We start from the raw sequence: 12,764 nt of genomic DNA, 5'->3' as shown, positions 1-12,764 counted from the left end.
ACGTACCTTTAATTCACATACTCATTGATGCTAATCCTGCACTATATTGAAAGATCACTACTTTATTCTCGACTGTAGTTTCAAGGTCACTCTGTTCAAAGTATATATTCTTACGTGCCATTGGGTTTGGTTAATTGAACTTTTGATTCAAGAGTTCTTTTTTTAAATCTGACTTTATGAAGCTGCTTAATAAATCTTTGAAAATGCCCATAACCCAGACATCTGACAGCATAATTAAATCTCCAAACTCATTTATTTTGAATTTGCAAAATATTAGTGCATAAGCACAAAGAAAATACTTGACCATTTTCTTAGCAATATTCAATAAAATGAGTCAAAGAAATAATGGCCCTAAATAAGAATAATCCAGGATTTAATTTTATATTAAAGTTAATTTAGGATTCAGATTTACTGAGTGGGCTTATGACTCGGCTGTTTAGATTTGGTTGGATTTAACTGCTAAAGTGTTGCAGAGTCAGAATCTATGCTGATAAGCAAAAAACAATGAATTACAACTTGGTATTGTTTGTGTGTTCTTGGGTTTTTTTTATCTTAACACATTGACTGGCACACTAGAAAAAAATTTTCCCTTGGGGCCATGGTGTTTTATTATGAAGGTAGAATAAAAACTTCAAAAACAAAATGATCCTAATTTAATGAAAGATTTGTTACTGTTTTCTGTGCATGAGTTCTATGCAACTTGACAAGTATTTCAAGCAGCTCATATGAGTTACATTGAGGCCCCGGGCTCATGTGGCAGTTAATGTGTTAAACTGATTTGTCCTCAAGTAGAATTGAAGCAGCAGTCTATACAGCTAAATGTAAGGGTAAACGGAGCCAAAAACCTGATTCTGAAAAAGGCAGAGAAGGACTAATGTTCAATAAAAAGACTGCTATAATCTGTCATGGGATTAAGAGAAAAGAAAAAAAAGACCCCTATTTGTTGAATAAATATATGAGATAGGGAATTGGGTGGATCAAGAACGCTCAAAAGTAGGAGAAAATTTTAGGGGAGAGGAGAAGCAAAATGGAAGGAACCCTTACCTGATAGGTATACATGGTTAATGAAGTTTGGGTTAGGTGGGGTGGCTCATGCCTGTAATCCTAGCACTCTGGGAGGCCAAGGTGGGTGGATCATTTGAGCTCAGGAGTTCAAGACCAGCCTGAGCAAGATCAAGACCCCGTCTCTACTAAAAATAGAAATTAGTTGAACAACTAAAAATATATAGAAAAAATTAGCCGAGTATGGTGACGCATGCCTGTAGTCCCAGCTACTTGGGAGGCTGAGGCAGGAGGATCGCTTGAGCCCAGGAGTTTGAGGTTGCTGTGAGCTGGGCTGACGCCACAGCACTCTAGCCTGGGCAACAGAGCGAGACTCCATTTCTCCAAAAATAAATAAATAAATAAATAATCTTGAAGAAGTTGCATAGCACGGTACTCTATGAATATGCAAGAATTTAGCTAGTCTCTACTGATAAGACATTTAGGTTGCTTCCTGTCTTGGTATTTTAAACAATGCTGCAATGACTATATTTCACATGTAAGTTTATCTGGAGGATAAATACCTAGAAGTAGAGTTTAATAATGTACATTACCACCACTTTTTGATCTTTGTCAATCTAATGGGGGAAACTATCTCATTGTAGTTTAGTTTGCATCTTTTCAAGTTTAAAGACCATTCCTATTTCCTTTGCTACACACTGTTCACAACCATTGCCAATTTTAATTTTGGGTCTTTGTGTCAGATTAAAAATGGCTGCAAATTCTTTAACACGCCTCCCATCAAGAGGTGGGTTCTATTTTTCAAGCTCTTAAATCTGGCCTGGGTGTGAACACTACACAGTACTAATTCCAGGCCTGGCCTTCAAGAGCACTGGTAGCTTCAAGCCGGGCATGATGGCACATGCCTGTAATCGCTATTACTTGGGAGACTGAAGGAGGAGGATCACTTGTGCCCAGGAGTTCACGACCAGCCTGGGCAGCTCATTGAGACCTTGTCTCAAAAACAAAAACAACCAACCAAACAAAAAAAGTACCAGTAGCTTAAGCCTTGGCCCCCATATAAGAAAGTGTACTACCCTGCTAGAGAGGCCGTGTGGCAAGCGCTGAGGGCCAAGGCTACATACGTAGGGATGAAGAACCCAACTATCTTCCAAAGTTACATCCCGTGGCCTCAGATATGTCTTCTGGAGCAGAAGAATCACCCAGCTGAGAACCTGCTCAAATCCCTGACCCACAAAATCATGAATTGTAACAAACTGGTGGTTGTTTTAAGCTACTAAGTTTTGGAATATTTCTTTTACAGCAATAGAGAACCAGAACAGCATTCTTTATAAGCATTAATTTTATATATTAGTAAATATAAATTAGTATATTAGTTGATGTAATGCAACATTATATTTTTCCCAGCTCTTTTGACTTTGTTTATTGTGATCACTTTGTAGTCATGCAAAACTTTATCATTTTTATGTAGTTGAATTTATCATCCTTTTTCTCCTAAAAACCAGCTACAGAATACAAATGAGGAAAAGATACAACTTTTAAGAAAAAGAGAGAGGAAATATCTAGGATTAAACATGAGAAATTCACAAAATCTATATGAAGAAAACCAAAAACTTCTGAAAGATTCAAAGGAAAGTTTGAACAAATAGAAAGACACCATGTACTTAGACTTAAAAAATTAATTCTGGGACCAGGCATGCTGGCTTATGCCTGTAATCCTAGTACTTCAGGAAGCTGAGGCAGGAGGATCATTTGAGGCCAAGAGTCTGAGGTTGCTGTGAGCTAGGCCCACGCCAGGGCACTCACTCTAGCCCAGGCAACAAAGCGAGGCTGTCTCAAAAAAAAAAAAAAAAAAAAAATCACTTTCATCTCAGTACCTTTATGATGGCTGGCATTAATATTATCCCCATTAAACAGAAGACCTCAGTTAAGCAAAGTCTGATTCGGCCATTTGCCCTAAGTGGTGTTCCCTTAGGCAAGTCTTTTCAATTTTGAGCTTCAGTTTCCTCATCTATAAAATGTGCTTTCCAATTAAGTGAAATTTCTGCCAGGCCACAAGCCATGGCATAATGGAAATGGGTTTTGGGGTCAGGAACACCTAAGAATTTCAACACAGCACTTACTACTGTGTTACCCAGGGAAGGATGATACAGTCTAACACCGAGGCTTTAATGTATCGTAGAGTATTACTTCACTGCATCCTTAATCCCCTGGGGAAGGTACATCTTAATCTCCATTTTGGAAACAACTAAGCCAAGACACGGAGAGGCCGAGTGAGCCGGATTTGCGCTCAGCAAGCAGATTTCAGCGCCTTCACGCTAAATCACCACCCTCGGTTGCCACCTTAACAATGATTCTTCACAAGGTGATGAGAGTTGAATCGGTAACTGGAGCAAACCGCTGCGTCCGGCTTTGGAATTCAGACTGCCGGTGGCGGAGTGCCAGACGCGGAAGGCTTGGCGTTTGGGATGCTTGCTGCCCTGACCTTTCCACCACAGTGTTGCCATCAAGCCTAAATTCCAGGAAAATAGGCCTCAGGGAAAGCACTAAATTAAGGCATTTTGCAGACAGATATACGCAATGAGATGATTTCGGCTCATTAAAGTCAACTCAGAAAATGAAGACCCAACAGCATGCCTCCCTCAACGGCCGCCATACCGAAGCCCCTCGGCGCCTCCTCCTGCCCCCCACCAGGTGTCGCTGTAGGATCCCTCCAGGCTCCACAGTGCCGTAGCCTCATTTGGCCTCCCCCGGATGCTAAAAAGCACAGAGAAAAGCGATTTCATGGCTAGAGAGGTATTTTCCTCTCTAGCCGCCCAGGTCTCCGTGTAACGACCGTGCACTTCCGCTTCCGGTTCTTTATTCCGGAAGTTGCCTTCGGAGGTAGTGTGCGGGTCAGTGTGGTCTTTGTGAGATTCCGCCATGGCGTACCGTGGCCAGGGCCAGAAAGTGCAGAAGGTGATGGTGCAGCCCATCGTATCCTACGCGGGATGTCAGGACCAGGACGTTCGGGCCAGAATGTCGGGTGCGAAGGCGCAGGCTGAGAGCCGACCCGAGGGAGCGCAGTGCGGACCCACATCCCATGAGCCCCCGGGGCGACCGAGACGGGGAGAAAGCGCGGGTAGTGGCAGAACCGGTGACGGGCGGGAGGTGGGCTTGGGCAGACCCCTGCGGTGGGGAATGCAGGAATGGAGGGGACGAGCGGAAGTAAGACAGCTTGCAGTAGGTGCTCAGTGAACGCGGGAGTTAACGGTCTTGGGCATGAGGAAGATGTCGGCAAAAGGAAAAACTCCAGGAGAGTAAGGGTTCCTAGGGGATCCCTAATAAATGCCCATTTGGGCACTTTTCGTTGCGTAGGCACCAGATATTCCGTTCAGAAAATAAAAGTGAGATGTGAGTAGCTTCGAAAGTTTTCGGGGAGCTGAGTCTATGTATGCTACTTTTAAACTTTTTCCTTAACCGCTGTGGTGCAGAACCTCATCTTCAGATATTTACAAAATGTAAGTAAATAAATTGCTTCGCAACTACTTTTTAAGCAAAAAATGAATTTATCTGGTTATTTATGTCAACTTCCCTGATCACTGTGTTCTACAGTTAAAAAATAGATCAAACTAGAGATTGGAGGGATCATTAAGGGGAAAGATGGAGGGAAAGCTCAAATGGTGTGTATTCATGCCGATTCCAAGCATACAAAGAATTGTGTTATCATTACTTTGCAAAATCAGAACTATTAATTTCAGAAAGTATATCTTTGCACACATGACGTGGTGTTTGAGGATTGATATTTTGTTAGTAGTGATTTTGGCCAGAACATTGGAACCTTTTCCCCTTTGTACCCTCTAAGATGAAACCTTGGAAGAAAAACCCAATCAACTTAAACCACGTGAAAAGGTGGTATATTTATTACCTGTGGGAAAACTTGAATTTCAAAAAGACACTAAAAAAGAAAGAGGGGAGGGGTAGATTGAGAGCTTTGTGGCAGCTGCTTTTCCCTGGGGAGGTTTTTAGCAACTTAAATTTTACAGTGGGTCAAACAACATCATTGAAAAACAGATTAGACTGGGCGCGGTGGCTCACGCCTGTAATCCTAGCACTCTGGGAGGCTGAGGCGGGCAGATCGTTTCAGCTCAGGAGTTCAAGACCAGCCTGAGCAAGAGCGAGACCCCGTCTGTACTAAAAAAAAATAGAAAGAAATTAGCTGGACAACTAAAAATATATAGAAAAAACAAAATTAGCTGGGCATGGTAGTGCATGCCTGTAGTCCCAGCTACTCGGGAGGCTGAGGCAGGAGGATTGCTCAAGCCCAGGAATTTGAGGTTGCTGTGAGCTAGGCTGACACCACAGTACTCTAGCCTGGGCAACAGAGCGAGACTCTGTCTCGAAGAAAGATTAATTTCAAACCATTACAATTTTTAACAACCAGAATTGATTGCCAGATGTGTGACATGGAAAACTGAGAACCTAGAGAAGTTTCTGTTTTGGAGCTGGATTTTGCTATAGGAGATAAGAAAGAACTTGATCATTAGAAATTACCGGTTTTTGCTATACTGTCATCAGTTTTCACTCTAAATGTATTGAGACTAGAAGTAAGAAATACCATTAAGTCCTAAGATCACAGGAAAATTATTAGCTTGGACAGTCCCAATATGACATTTATTAAGTAAAAATGTTTGTTGGCAACTAACTGTTCTTGGTTAACAATTCTTAGACACGGGTGGACTTAAAACTCTTGACTTATGTTCATTAAAAGTTTTTTTTTATGTGCCGTATTTCTCTATTGTTTGATGGAAGTGATTCAATTTTGTTTACTTTTTTAAAAAATTCTCTATTTTTATGACCATTTCAGAGATCCCGGATTCAGGTGTGGCTCTATGAGCAAGTGAATATGCGGATAGAGGGCTGTATTATTGTGAGTATCCAGGCTATTTTTATCTCAGAACAGCTCGTTCTAGAAAAAGATTTCACAGAAAATGGTCAGCCAGAGCAATGTACAAAAAGTCAAAGCTCCAACTCACAGAATGTTTTTCAGGGCCCACGAATTTAGCCTTTTCATTGTTCTAGTTGATACGGAGTAGGTAATTCAAAAAAGAGAGGGAAAATTAACTTTTAAAAGTCATTTGAGCCAGTTGTGCTAGTACACACTTGTAGTCCCAGCTACTCCAGAGAATGAGGCAGGAAGATGACTTGAGCAAGACTTCCAGGATAGCAGGATACGCTCAGTAATATTTTAAAGAAACATAAAATATGGCTATAAGCATTATGTTAGGACACTTTAGTATTTCATTTAGACTCCAGAAATTCCATCAGTAATCTCCTCTTTCCCATTTACCAGTTGGAAAACAAGTAGTAGGTAATGGTGTTTGTGGGGAACATGGGGAGTGCAGTGGTAGAAGGTAATTCATGTATGTACACACATATTCTATATTGGGCAGGTTATAAAAGAAAGGGAGAATGGCTTATTGGCATATCTTATGAAATCCTCAATCCAAAAGGTTGAAGAATTTGGACTACATTCTAATTTTCTTTGTTATTTAAAAAGAGGCTTCAGGTGGGACACAGTGTTTCAGCTAAAAGATCTGTAGAGGTGAATTTCTAAAGTTGTCGTTTCTGTGTCTAGGTAGGCGTGCTCATTTAGAATGATGTGGATGTGATTTTACTTGAAGATGACAGTCAATTGGCTTATTTTTCTAGGGTTTTGATGAGTATATGAACCTTGTATTAGATGACGCAGAAGAGATTCATTCTAAAACAAAGTCAAGAAAACAACTGGGTAAGAATACAGATGGTTTTACAGAAATGTTTATTCACTTGTAGAATTGAATGACTTGCAACTCACTTCGTGTTTAAATTTAGTTTGCATTGAGAAGTTATTAGTTGGGGGAGTAGAACACTTTTGAAGTCACCCTCTGCCACCTACTCTTCACCCCACTCCATTTCTGCTACTCTTTCCATCCAGACAGCTCTCACCAAGGTCACCAGGGGTGACCACCAAAGGCCAATGGTGTTAAATCTAATGGTCAGTATTAGTTCTCATTTTATTTAATTCTAAACAGCATTTAGGACTTTGGCCACTCCCTCCTTAAACCACTTGGTTTCCTTGTCTGAGTTGAGGGGGGAGAAGGTGATTTTTGTCTTCGTTCCCTCAATAATAATCAACACGGAAGACTTCTGTGACCAGGTGTGTGGCAGTGTTTTCCCTATACACTAAGCAGGCAATCAGTTCTGCATCTGATACCAGCTGGGTGTCCTGTAATTCTGCCTGGAGATAGCATCAGATCCCACAGGTTGAGGGCGTTCATTCCCCTGAGACTTCCCCCCCACACCATTCAGAAGCTCCAGGTGGTTTTACCTATGCATCTGACTGGCTATAAATTGGGGTTCCCCCAGCTCCTTTCCTGGGTTTGACTAATTTGCTAGAGCAGTTCACAGAACTCAGAGAAACACATTTACTGGTTTATTATAAAGGATGTTACAAAGGATACAAATGAAGAGATTCATAGAACAAGGCATGTGGGGAAGGGTGCGGAGCTTCCATGCCCTCTCAGGCTGGCCAGCCTCCAGGAATTTTCCTTTTGGGTTTATATGGAGGCTTCATTACATGGGGGTGACTAATTGAACCATTGGCCATCGGTAATTGACTTAACCTTCAGCCTCTTCTGCTCCCCCAAGGTTGGGGGTGGAGCTGAAAGTCACAATCCTCTAATCATGCCTTGGTCCTTCCAGTGACCAGGTGGCCAGCCCCCATCCTGAAGCTATGTGGGGGCTGCTGACCATCAGTCAGCTCATTAGCATACAAAAAGATCACTTGGGAGAGTCTGAGGGTATTCGGAGTTGTGTGCCAGGTTATTTTACAGTGTCCCAGCTCTGTGATACACTTGGGTTTTCATTTTTCATTTGTGATTATTTCTTTTCAGATTTTTGTGTATTCATTCTTTGAGACCCAGCCATTAAATGTTTGCATTGCTTAAGACTTGGTTCTAGGCTGTCCTCTCACGAAGTATTGTCTGACTAGGTACTCAAGGCTACAACTTCAATTACCCTCTGTGTATTGACTCCCAAAGTTATACTGTAGCCCAGACCCCTCCTCTAAGCCTATTCAACATTTCTACATGAATGTTTTAGGGGCTCCTCAAAGTTAGCATATCAGAAACCAAACTGAATTCCCATTCACATTGTTTAGAACTATTTTAGTGTTCCCTGCCTTACTGAGTGGCACCAATTTCTTTTTAGTTTACTAACTGATTTCTCTGCAACTACCTCATCCCCCTCCAGTTTGCTCTCCAGGCTTCTGTTTTCTTTTAAAAACACCAGTCTGGTGCTCGCTTCGGCAGCACATATATTAAAATTGGAACGATACAGAGAAGATTAGCATTGCCCCTGCGCAAGGATGACACGCAAATTCGTGAAGCGTTCCATATTTTTTTAAAAAAAAAACAAAAAAACACCAGTCTGGTCATGTCAACCCTTTCCTTGAAATTCCTCAGGAACTTGCTTTGCCCTTAGGATAAAAAAAACCTTCCTCACTTCATCTTGTATTACTCTGCCTCATTTTCAGAGCTTAAGCCACACTTACCTTCTTTTCAATTCCTTGAATCTGCACATTTGCCCCATCATATAACTTTGTTTATGTTATTCCCTGTGTCTTTAGAACTCAGATCAAATATCACTTCCCCCAAGAAGCCCAGAGTTTAATTGGTTTTTGCTGGGGGTGGAGTAGGGGAAGGCAGGGTATGATGTACTCTCTGAGTTTGTAGTTAAACATTTATCAGAGGGATGATTTTAGCAATGTCTCTCCCATAAGACCAGATGCTCCATAAATGCATGAGTCATGTCTTGTTTGGTCCCTATTTGGTCAGTGTATTTTTTCCAGACCCTGAGGATTCTCTTGAACCTACACTAGATATGTGGAAAGTAGATTTTGAGAGTGATGTGATGTTTTGTTATGCTTCTTCCTGCTTAGGCTATTTTACTGAAAGCCTGAGTTTTTTAAGTTTAAAGATGTCTTGCCAGGAAGGGCAAACTTAGTCTTGTTGAGGTCATCTTATTTATAAATTATTTGCCAAGTGTTGAGTTCCCATGGTAGTATTGATCTTGTAGAGTAGATTTAATTTTATCTGTAGAAGCCTGGGAAAGCAAACCAGTTTTAATCACTATTGGAGTTGATTTACATTTCTTCAACTATTCTACCAGTGAAAACCAGTGTTCCTAAAGATGCTTATAGATATTTCTCAGAAAAAAAAGTGTTGTCTTAAATAAGCTTGGGAAGTGTTAATAAAACAAACTCAGCATTGAGAAATGTTGGGTTAGGCCTATTCAGTTGTCTTAGTCAGTAGAAACAGTATTTTTCATAAAATAACATCTGGCTTTATTAGAGTATTGTTGCATATACTCTAATAGAGCCAGAAAGCCTTTCAATATATGGGCACTTAAAAATGTTCACATATCTTCATGAGAGAGAAGGCATTTTCACAATACTGTTCAAAAACTGGGTACAAAATTCTGAGGCTAAAAGATAATTATATACATCCAAGGGTGTGGCTATTAATAGAGGTTTTTGTTTGTTTTTTTGTTACAGGTCGGATCATGCTAAAAGGAGATAATATTACTCTGCTACAAAGTGTCTCCAACTAGAAATGATGAGTGAAGTGAGAAATTGTTGAGATGGCAATACAGTGTTTTTAGGTGTACTTTGTTGGGCATATAGTTCTAAAACATTTGTTCATGTTTTGATTACCCTTACATTATTTCGAAATGACCAATAAATGCTGCGGGATTGTTTTTATTAAAAAATTTATGTTGCTTCTTTCTATCCAGTGGTAGAGACCTTTTACCCAGTGGCATCATTAGCTGTTGGTATTTATTTTAACATTTTCTGAAGGGTGGCAGTTGTTTTGGGTCCGTGGTTATCTCAGAGCTTGGACCTGTACATTCTTGAGGCGAAGCGTAAGAACTCTACCTGGCAGGTAAGCTTCCATCATTGGCAAAGAAGGGAAGGAGTCCCAGAAATAAACAAGGGTTTTGCATTAATATATGTCTTCATCACTTCTACTTCTGGATACTGGAACACTAGAGTTTTCCAACCAAAACAGGTTGGGGACATTTTAAATAGGGTCAGTATTAGCTCAACACTCTCACTGAGTCACTGTGAGGTCTTTGTGAATTTTATCCCTGAGATCAGAATGTGAGAAGTATTTGGTTATAGGCAAAGGGTGAAATGCCTTTCAAGTACGTTAAAAATGAGCTCTGTTAATAAGAAGGAGACTTTATGAGATTGGTCGTCTGAAAAAGACCACAAATACAACTGGTAAATTGGTAAGCAGAATAATAGTATGCGGGAGAAACACACCTGTCTCTTTTTTTCTTTTTCTTTCTTTCTTTTTTTTTTGACAAGGGGGTCTCACTATGCTGCTAAGGCTGGACTCAAACTCCTGGGCTCAAAGCGATCTTCCCATCTCAGCCTCCCAAAGTAGCTGGGACTGTAGGTGCCATATCCCCTGTCACTGCACCCAGCTTTTATTCTTATCTCTAAGAATTTTAGTTCCTCCCTCAGTGATTGCTGATTGAATTCTTATGTGGACAAATCTCCCCTCCCCCTCAGTATCTCAGGGTGGTTCTAGTTAGAATTCTGTTAAATGGTTATTGAGCTGCTGTTAGCTGGGCATAAAGTTGAATGTACACAGTGAAACAGATAAACAGATAGTTTTAATGGCACATCCTTAAGCGCTGTTTAAATTGGATCTTAAAAGATGAGTAAGTCCCACTTTTTTTTTTTTTTTTTCTTTTTTTTGATGCATACTCTTGCTCTGTCACCCTGGGTAGAGAGCAAGTGGTGTCATCGTAGCTCACTGCAACCTCAAACTCCTGGGCTCAAGCAATACTCTTGCCTCAGACTCCTGAGTAGCTTGGACGACGGGCGTGTGCCATGACTAAAAAATTTTGTATTTTTAGTAGAGATGGTGTCTCGCCCTTGCTCAAGCTGGTATCTAACTCCTGAGCTCAAGCAATCCTGCTTCTGCCTTCCAGAGTGCTGGTATTACAGGCATGAACCACCTTGCCCAGCCAAGGCCTTACTTTAAATTCTGCTACAGGCAGGGTGAGTGAGGAAGGACCAATAAGTCCATCTCCTGCTTTTCTAGGTTCTAGAGAGATTCACTAAACTGAATAAAAGAAATCCTTTCTCAGATAGAGGAGATTTGTAGGTGAGTGTAGAAGTCAGTCCGGCTTAGAACTTTGCATTCCAGCTATAGTCCTCTCCTATCTGAACTCATGCCTTTTTCGTTGTATTTTGAAATAAAGGGCTGCTTTAGCTCTTTTAACGTTTGAGTTTGGAATTTATTAAACCAACTACAGCATGTAAAGAAAACACTGGGCAGCAGAGGGAGTTACAGCCCTGAGACTGCTCCAGCCCTGCTGGTAAAAAGATAACTGCTTTTTCATAGCAGAGCAAAGACCTCCCCACAGCCTTCTTGGCACCAAAATAGCTGGGAAGAAGGATAAAAGCTGGAGCAGTATAATCCCTAAGAAAACCTGCTGGCTGCCTTTTCCATTTCCCTGTGTGGCCTTTCTGACCTGGCCGCCCTGTGGAAGCAGAGCTGTGCCTGCTGTGGCTTGTTCTGAATGGATCAAGACATGGAAGTTTCTATTTTTGACAGAGCAAATGATAGTGAGAATTTAAGGTACAGTGAACTCTTACAATTGAGTTCCGTATTTAGAAATCTCTGCTTGCTTTCCTGCTCTACTGGAGCCTGTGGTGTTTGCTTTTTAAGTTGTACTTTTCCACAATCTGTAGATCTTTTCTTCTAAGCAGAATTTGTATTGCAGGAGGCGTTGCTCTCTGCTGCATTAAGGTTACTAAAACATGCCGCTGGGAAGCTGCTCTTGTTGGCAGCCCATGGTATGTGAGCAATTATTTTTCTGGAATGGCTGTTGGTGTCTGAGGGGGTCTTGCCAAACACCCACTGCCTCTCTTGTAACATTCTTAAAGGTGGTGGGAGCAGAGAATTAGGCTCTGAAGGAAAAGTAAGTGCTGATGTGGGCCTGGTGTTCTATTAGTAGCAGGTAGGGAGAAGGAAAAGTTTGAAAATCCTAGAATTTTGTGTTTGCAGGTGTCAACTCTTGTCATTGTGTATCACGTTTGTCAACAGTTTCAGGATTAGAGAGTGGATCTAATTTGGATCAAGGCATTCTGGGCCAGCAGGTGTCGTGGACAGTTCCTGGCGTGATGTTAGCTGGATGACATAGGAGCTTTTCCTTAACTAATCATTCCTTCTATAACCAAAACCACCCTACTAATGTAGGCTTTTATGAGGAAATGCTTAGTAAAACTTTTCTAAGGTAGGATGAGCACTTAAATCTATTAGTTTAGACTTTAGAGTTTAATTTTAACATAAAAGTTATATGCAATGGGATTTTTAAAAATTAAGTTACAGGCTGGGTGTGGTGGCTCACACTTGTAATCTAGCGCTTTGGGAGCCCGGGGCAGGAGGATCACTTGAACCTAGGATCCTGGGTTCTTAGGCACCTTGAACCTAGGTACATATTCAAAAGAACTGAAAGCAGGTTCTCAAAGACATTTGCACACCCGTGTTATAGCAGCATTATTCACAGTAACCAAAAGATGGAAGCAGTCCAGATGACCATCGATGGATAAACAAAATGTGGTATATACATACAATGAAATACTTTCCAGCCTTAAAAAGGAAGGAAATTCTGACATTTTCATGACATGAATGAGCCTTAAAGACATTATGCTAAGTGAAATA

The 12,764-nt window shown here is 41.0% G+C and overlaps 1 protein-coding gene and 1 non-coding gene across 3 annotated transcripts; both read left to right on the top strand.

The window, feature by feature from the left end:
* The first annotated feature begins 3,885 nt into the window (after positions 1 to 3,885).
* On the top strand, positions 3,886 to 9,775 carry SNRPE (small nuclear ribonucleoprotein polypeptide E). 2 transcript variants are annotated; one of them, XM_069459524.1, is made up of 5 exons: positions 3,886 to 3,978; positions 4,476 to 4,502; positions 5,849 to 5,911; positions 6,694 to 6,772; positions 9,578 to 9,775. In XM_069459524.1, the coding sequence occupies exons 1-5, from the start codon at positions 3,925 to 3,927 to the stop codon at positions 9,631 to 9,633; spliced, it is 279 nt and encodes a 92-aa protein (XP_069315625.1). In that variant the 5' UTR covers positions 3,886 to 3,924; the 3' UTR covers positions 9,634 to 9,775. The 2 variants fall into 2 exon arrangements, with proteins under 2 accessions (XP_069315625.1, XP_069315624.1); XM_069459523.1 differs by lacking the exons at positions 3,886 to 3,978; positions 4,476 to 4,502 and adding an exon at positions 3,990 to 4,224.
* Positions 8,318 to 8,424, top strand: LOC138375865 (U6 spliceosomal RNA). Its single transcript, XR_011231570.1, has one exon. It is a non-coding gene; the product is annotated as a U6 spliceosomal RNA (small nuclear RNA).
* Positions 9,776 to 12,764: the final 2,989 nt, after the last annotated feature.

This window comes from Eulemur rufifrons, chromosome 27, assembly GCF_041146395.1.
Source record: "Eulemur rufifrons isolate Redbay chromosome 27, OSU_ERuf_1, whole genome shotgun sequence".
NCBI classification, from domain to species: Eukaryota; Metazoa; Chordata; class Mammalia; order Primates; family Lemuridae; genus Eulemur; species Eulemur rufifrons.
The sequence above is the reverse complement of the archived record's forward strand: the minus strand, read 5'-3'. Positions and strand labels throughout refer to the sequence as shown.

Excerpts from the sequence above, each read along its gene's own strand:
- SNRPE (XM_069459523.1), top strand. The coding sequence starts at position 4,021 with ATGTCGGGTGCGAAGGCGCAGGCTGAGAGCCGACCCGAGGGAGCGCAG. Across the intron at positions 4,225-5,848 it reads CGGAAGTAAGACAGCTTGCA|AGATCCCGGATTCAGGTGTG; the intron begins GTAGGTGCTCAG and ends TGACCATTTCAG. Across the intron at positions 6,773-9,577 it reads AAAGTCAAGAAAACAACTGG|GTCGGATCATGCTAAAAGGA; the intron begins GTAAGAATACAG and ends TTTTTGTTACAG.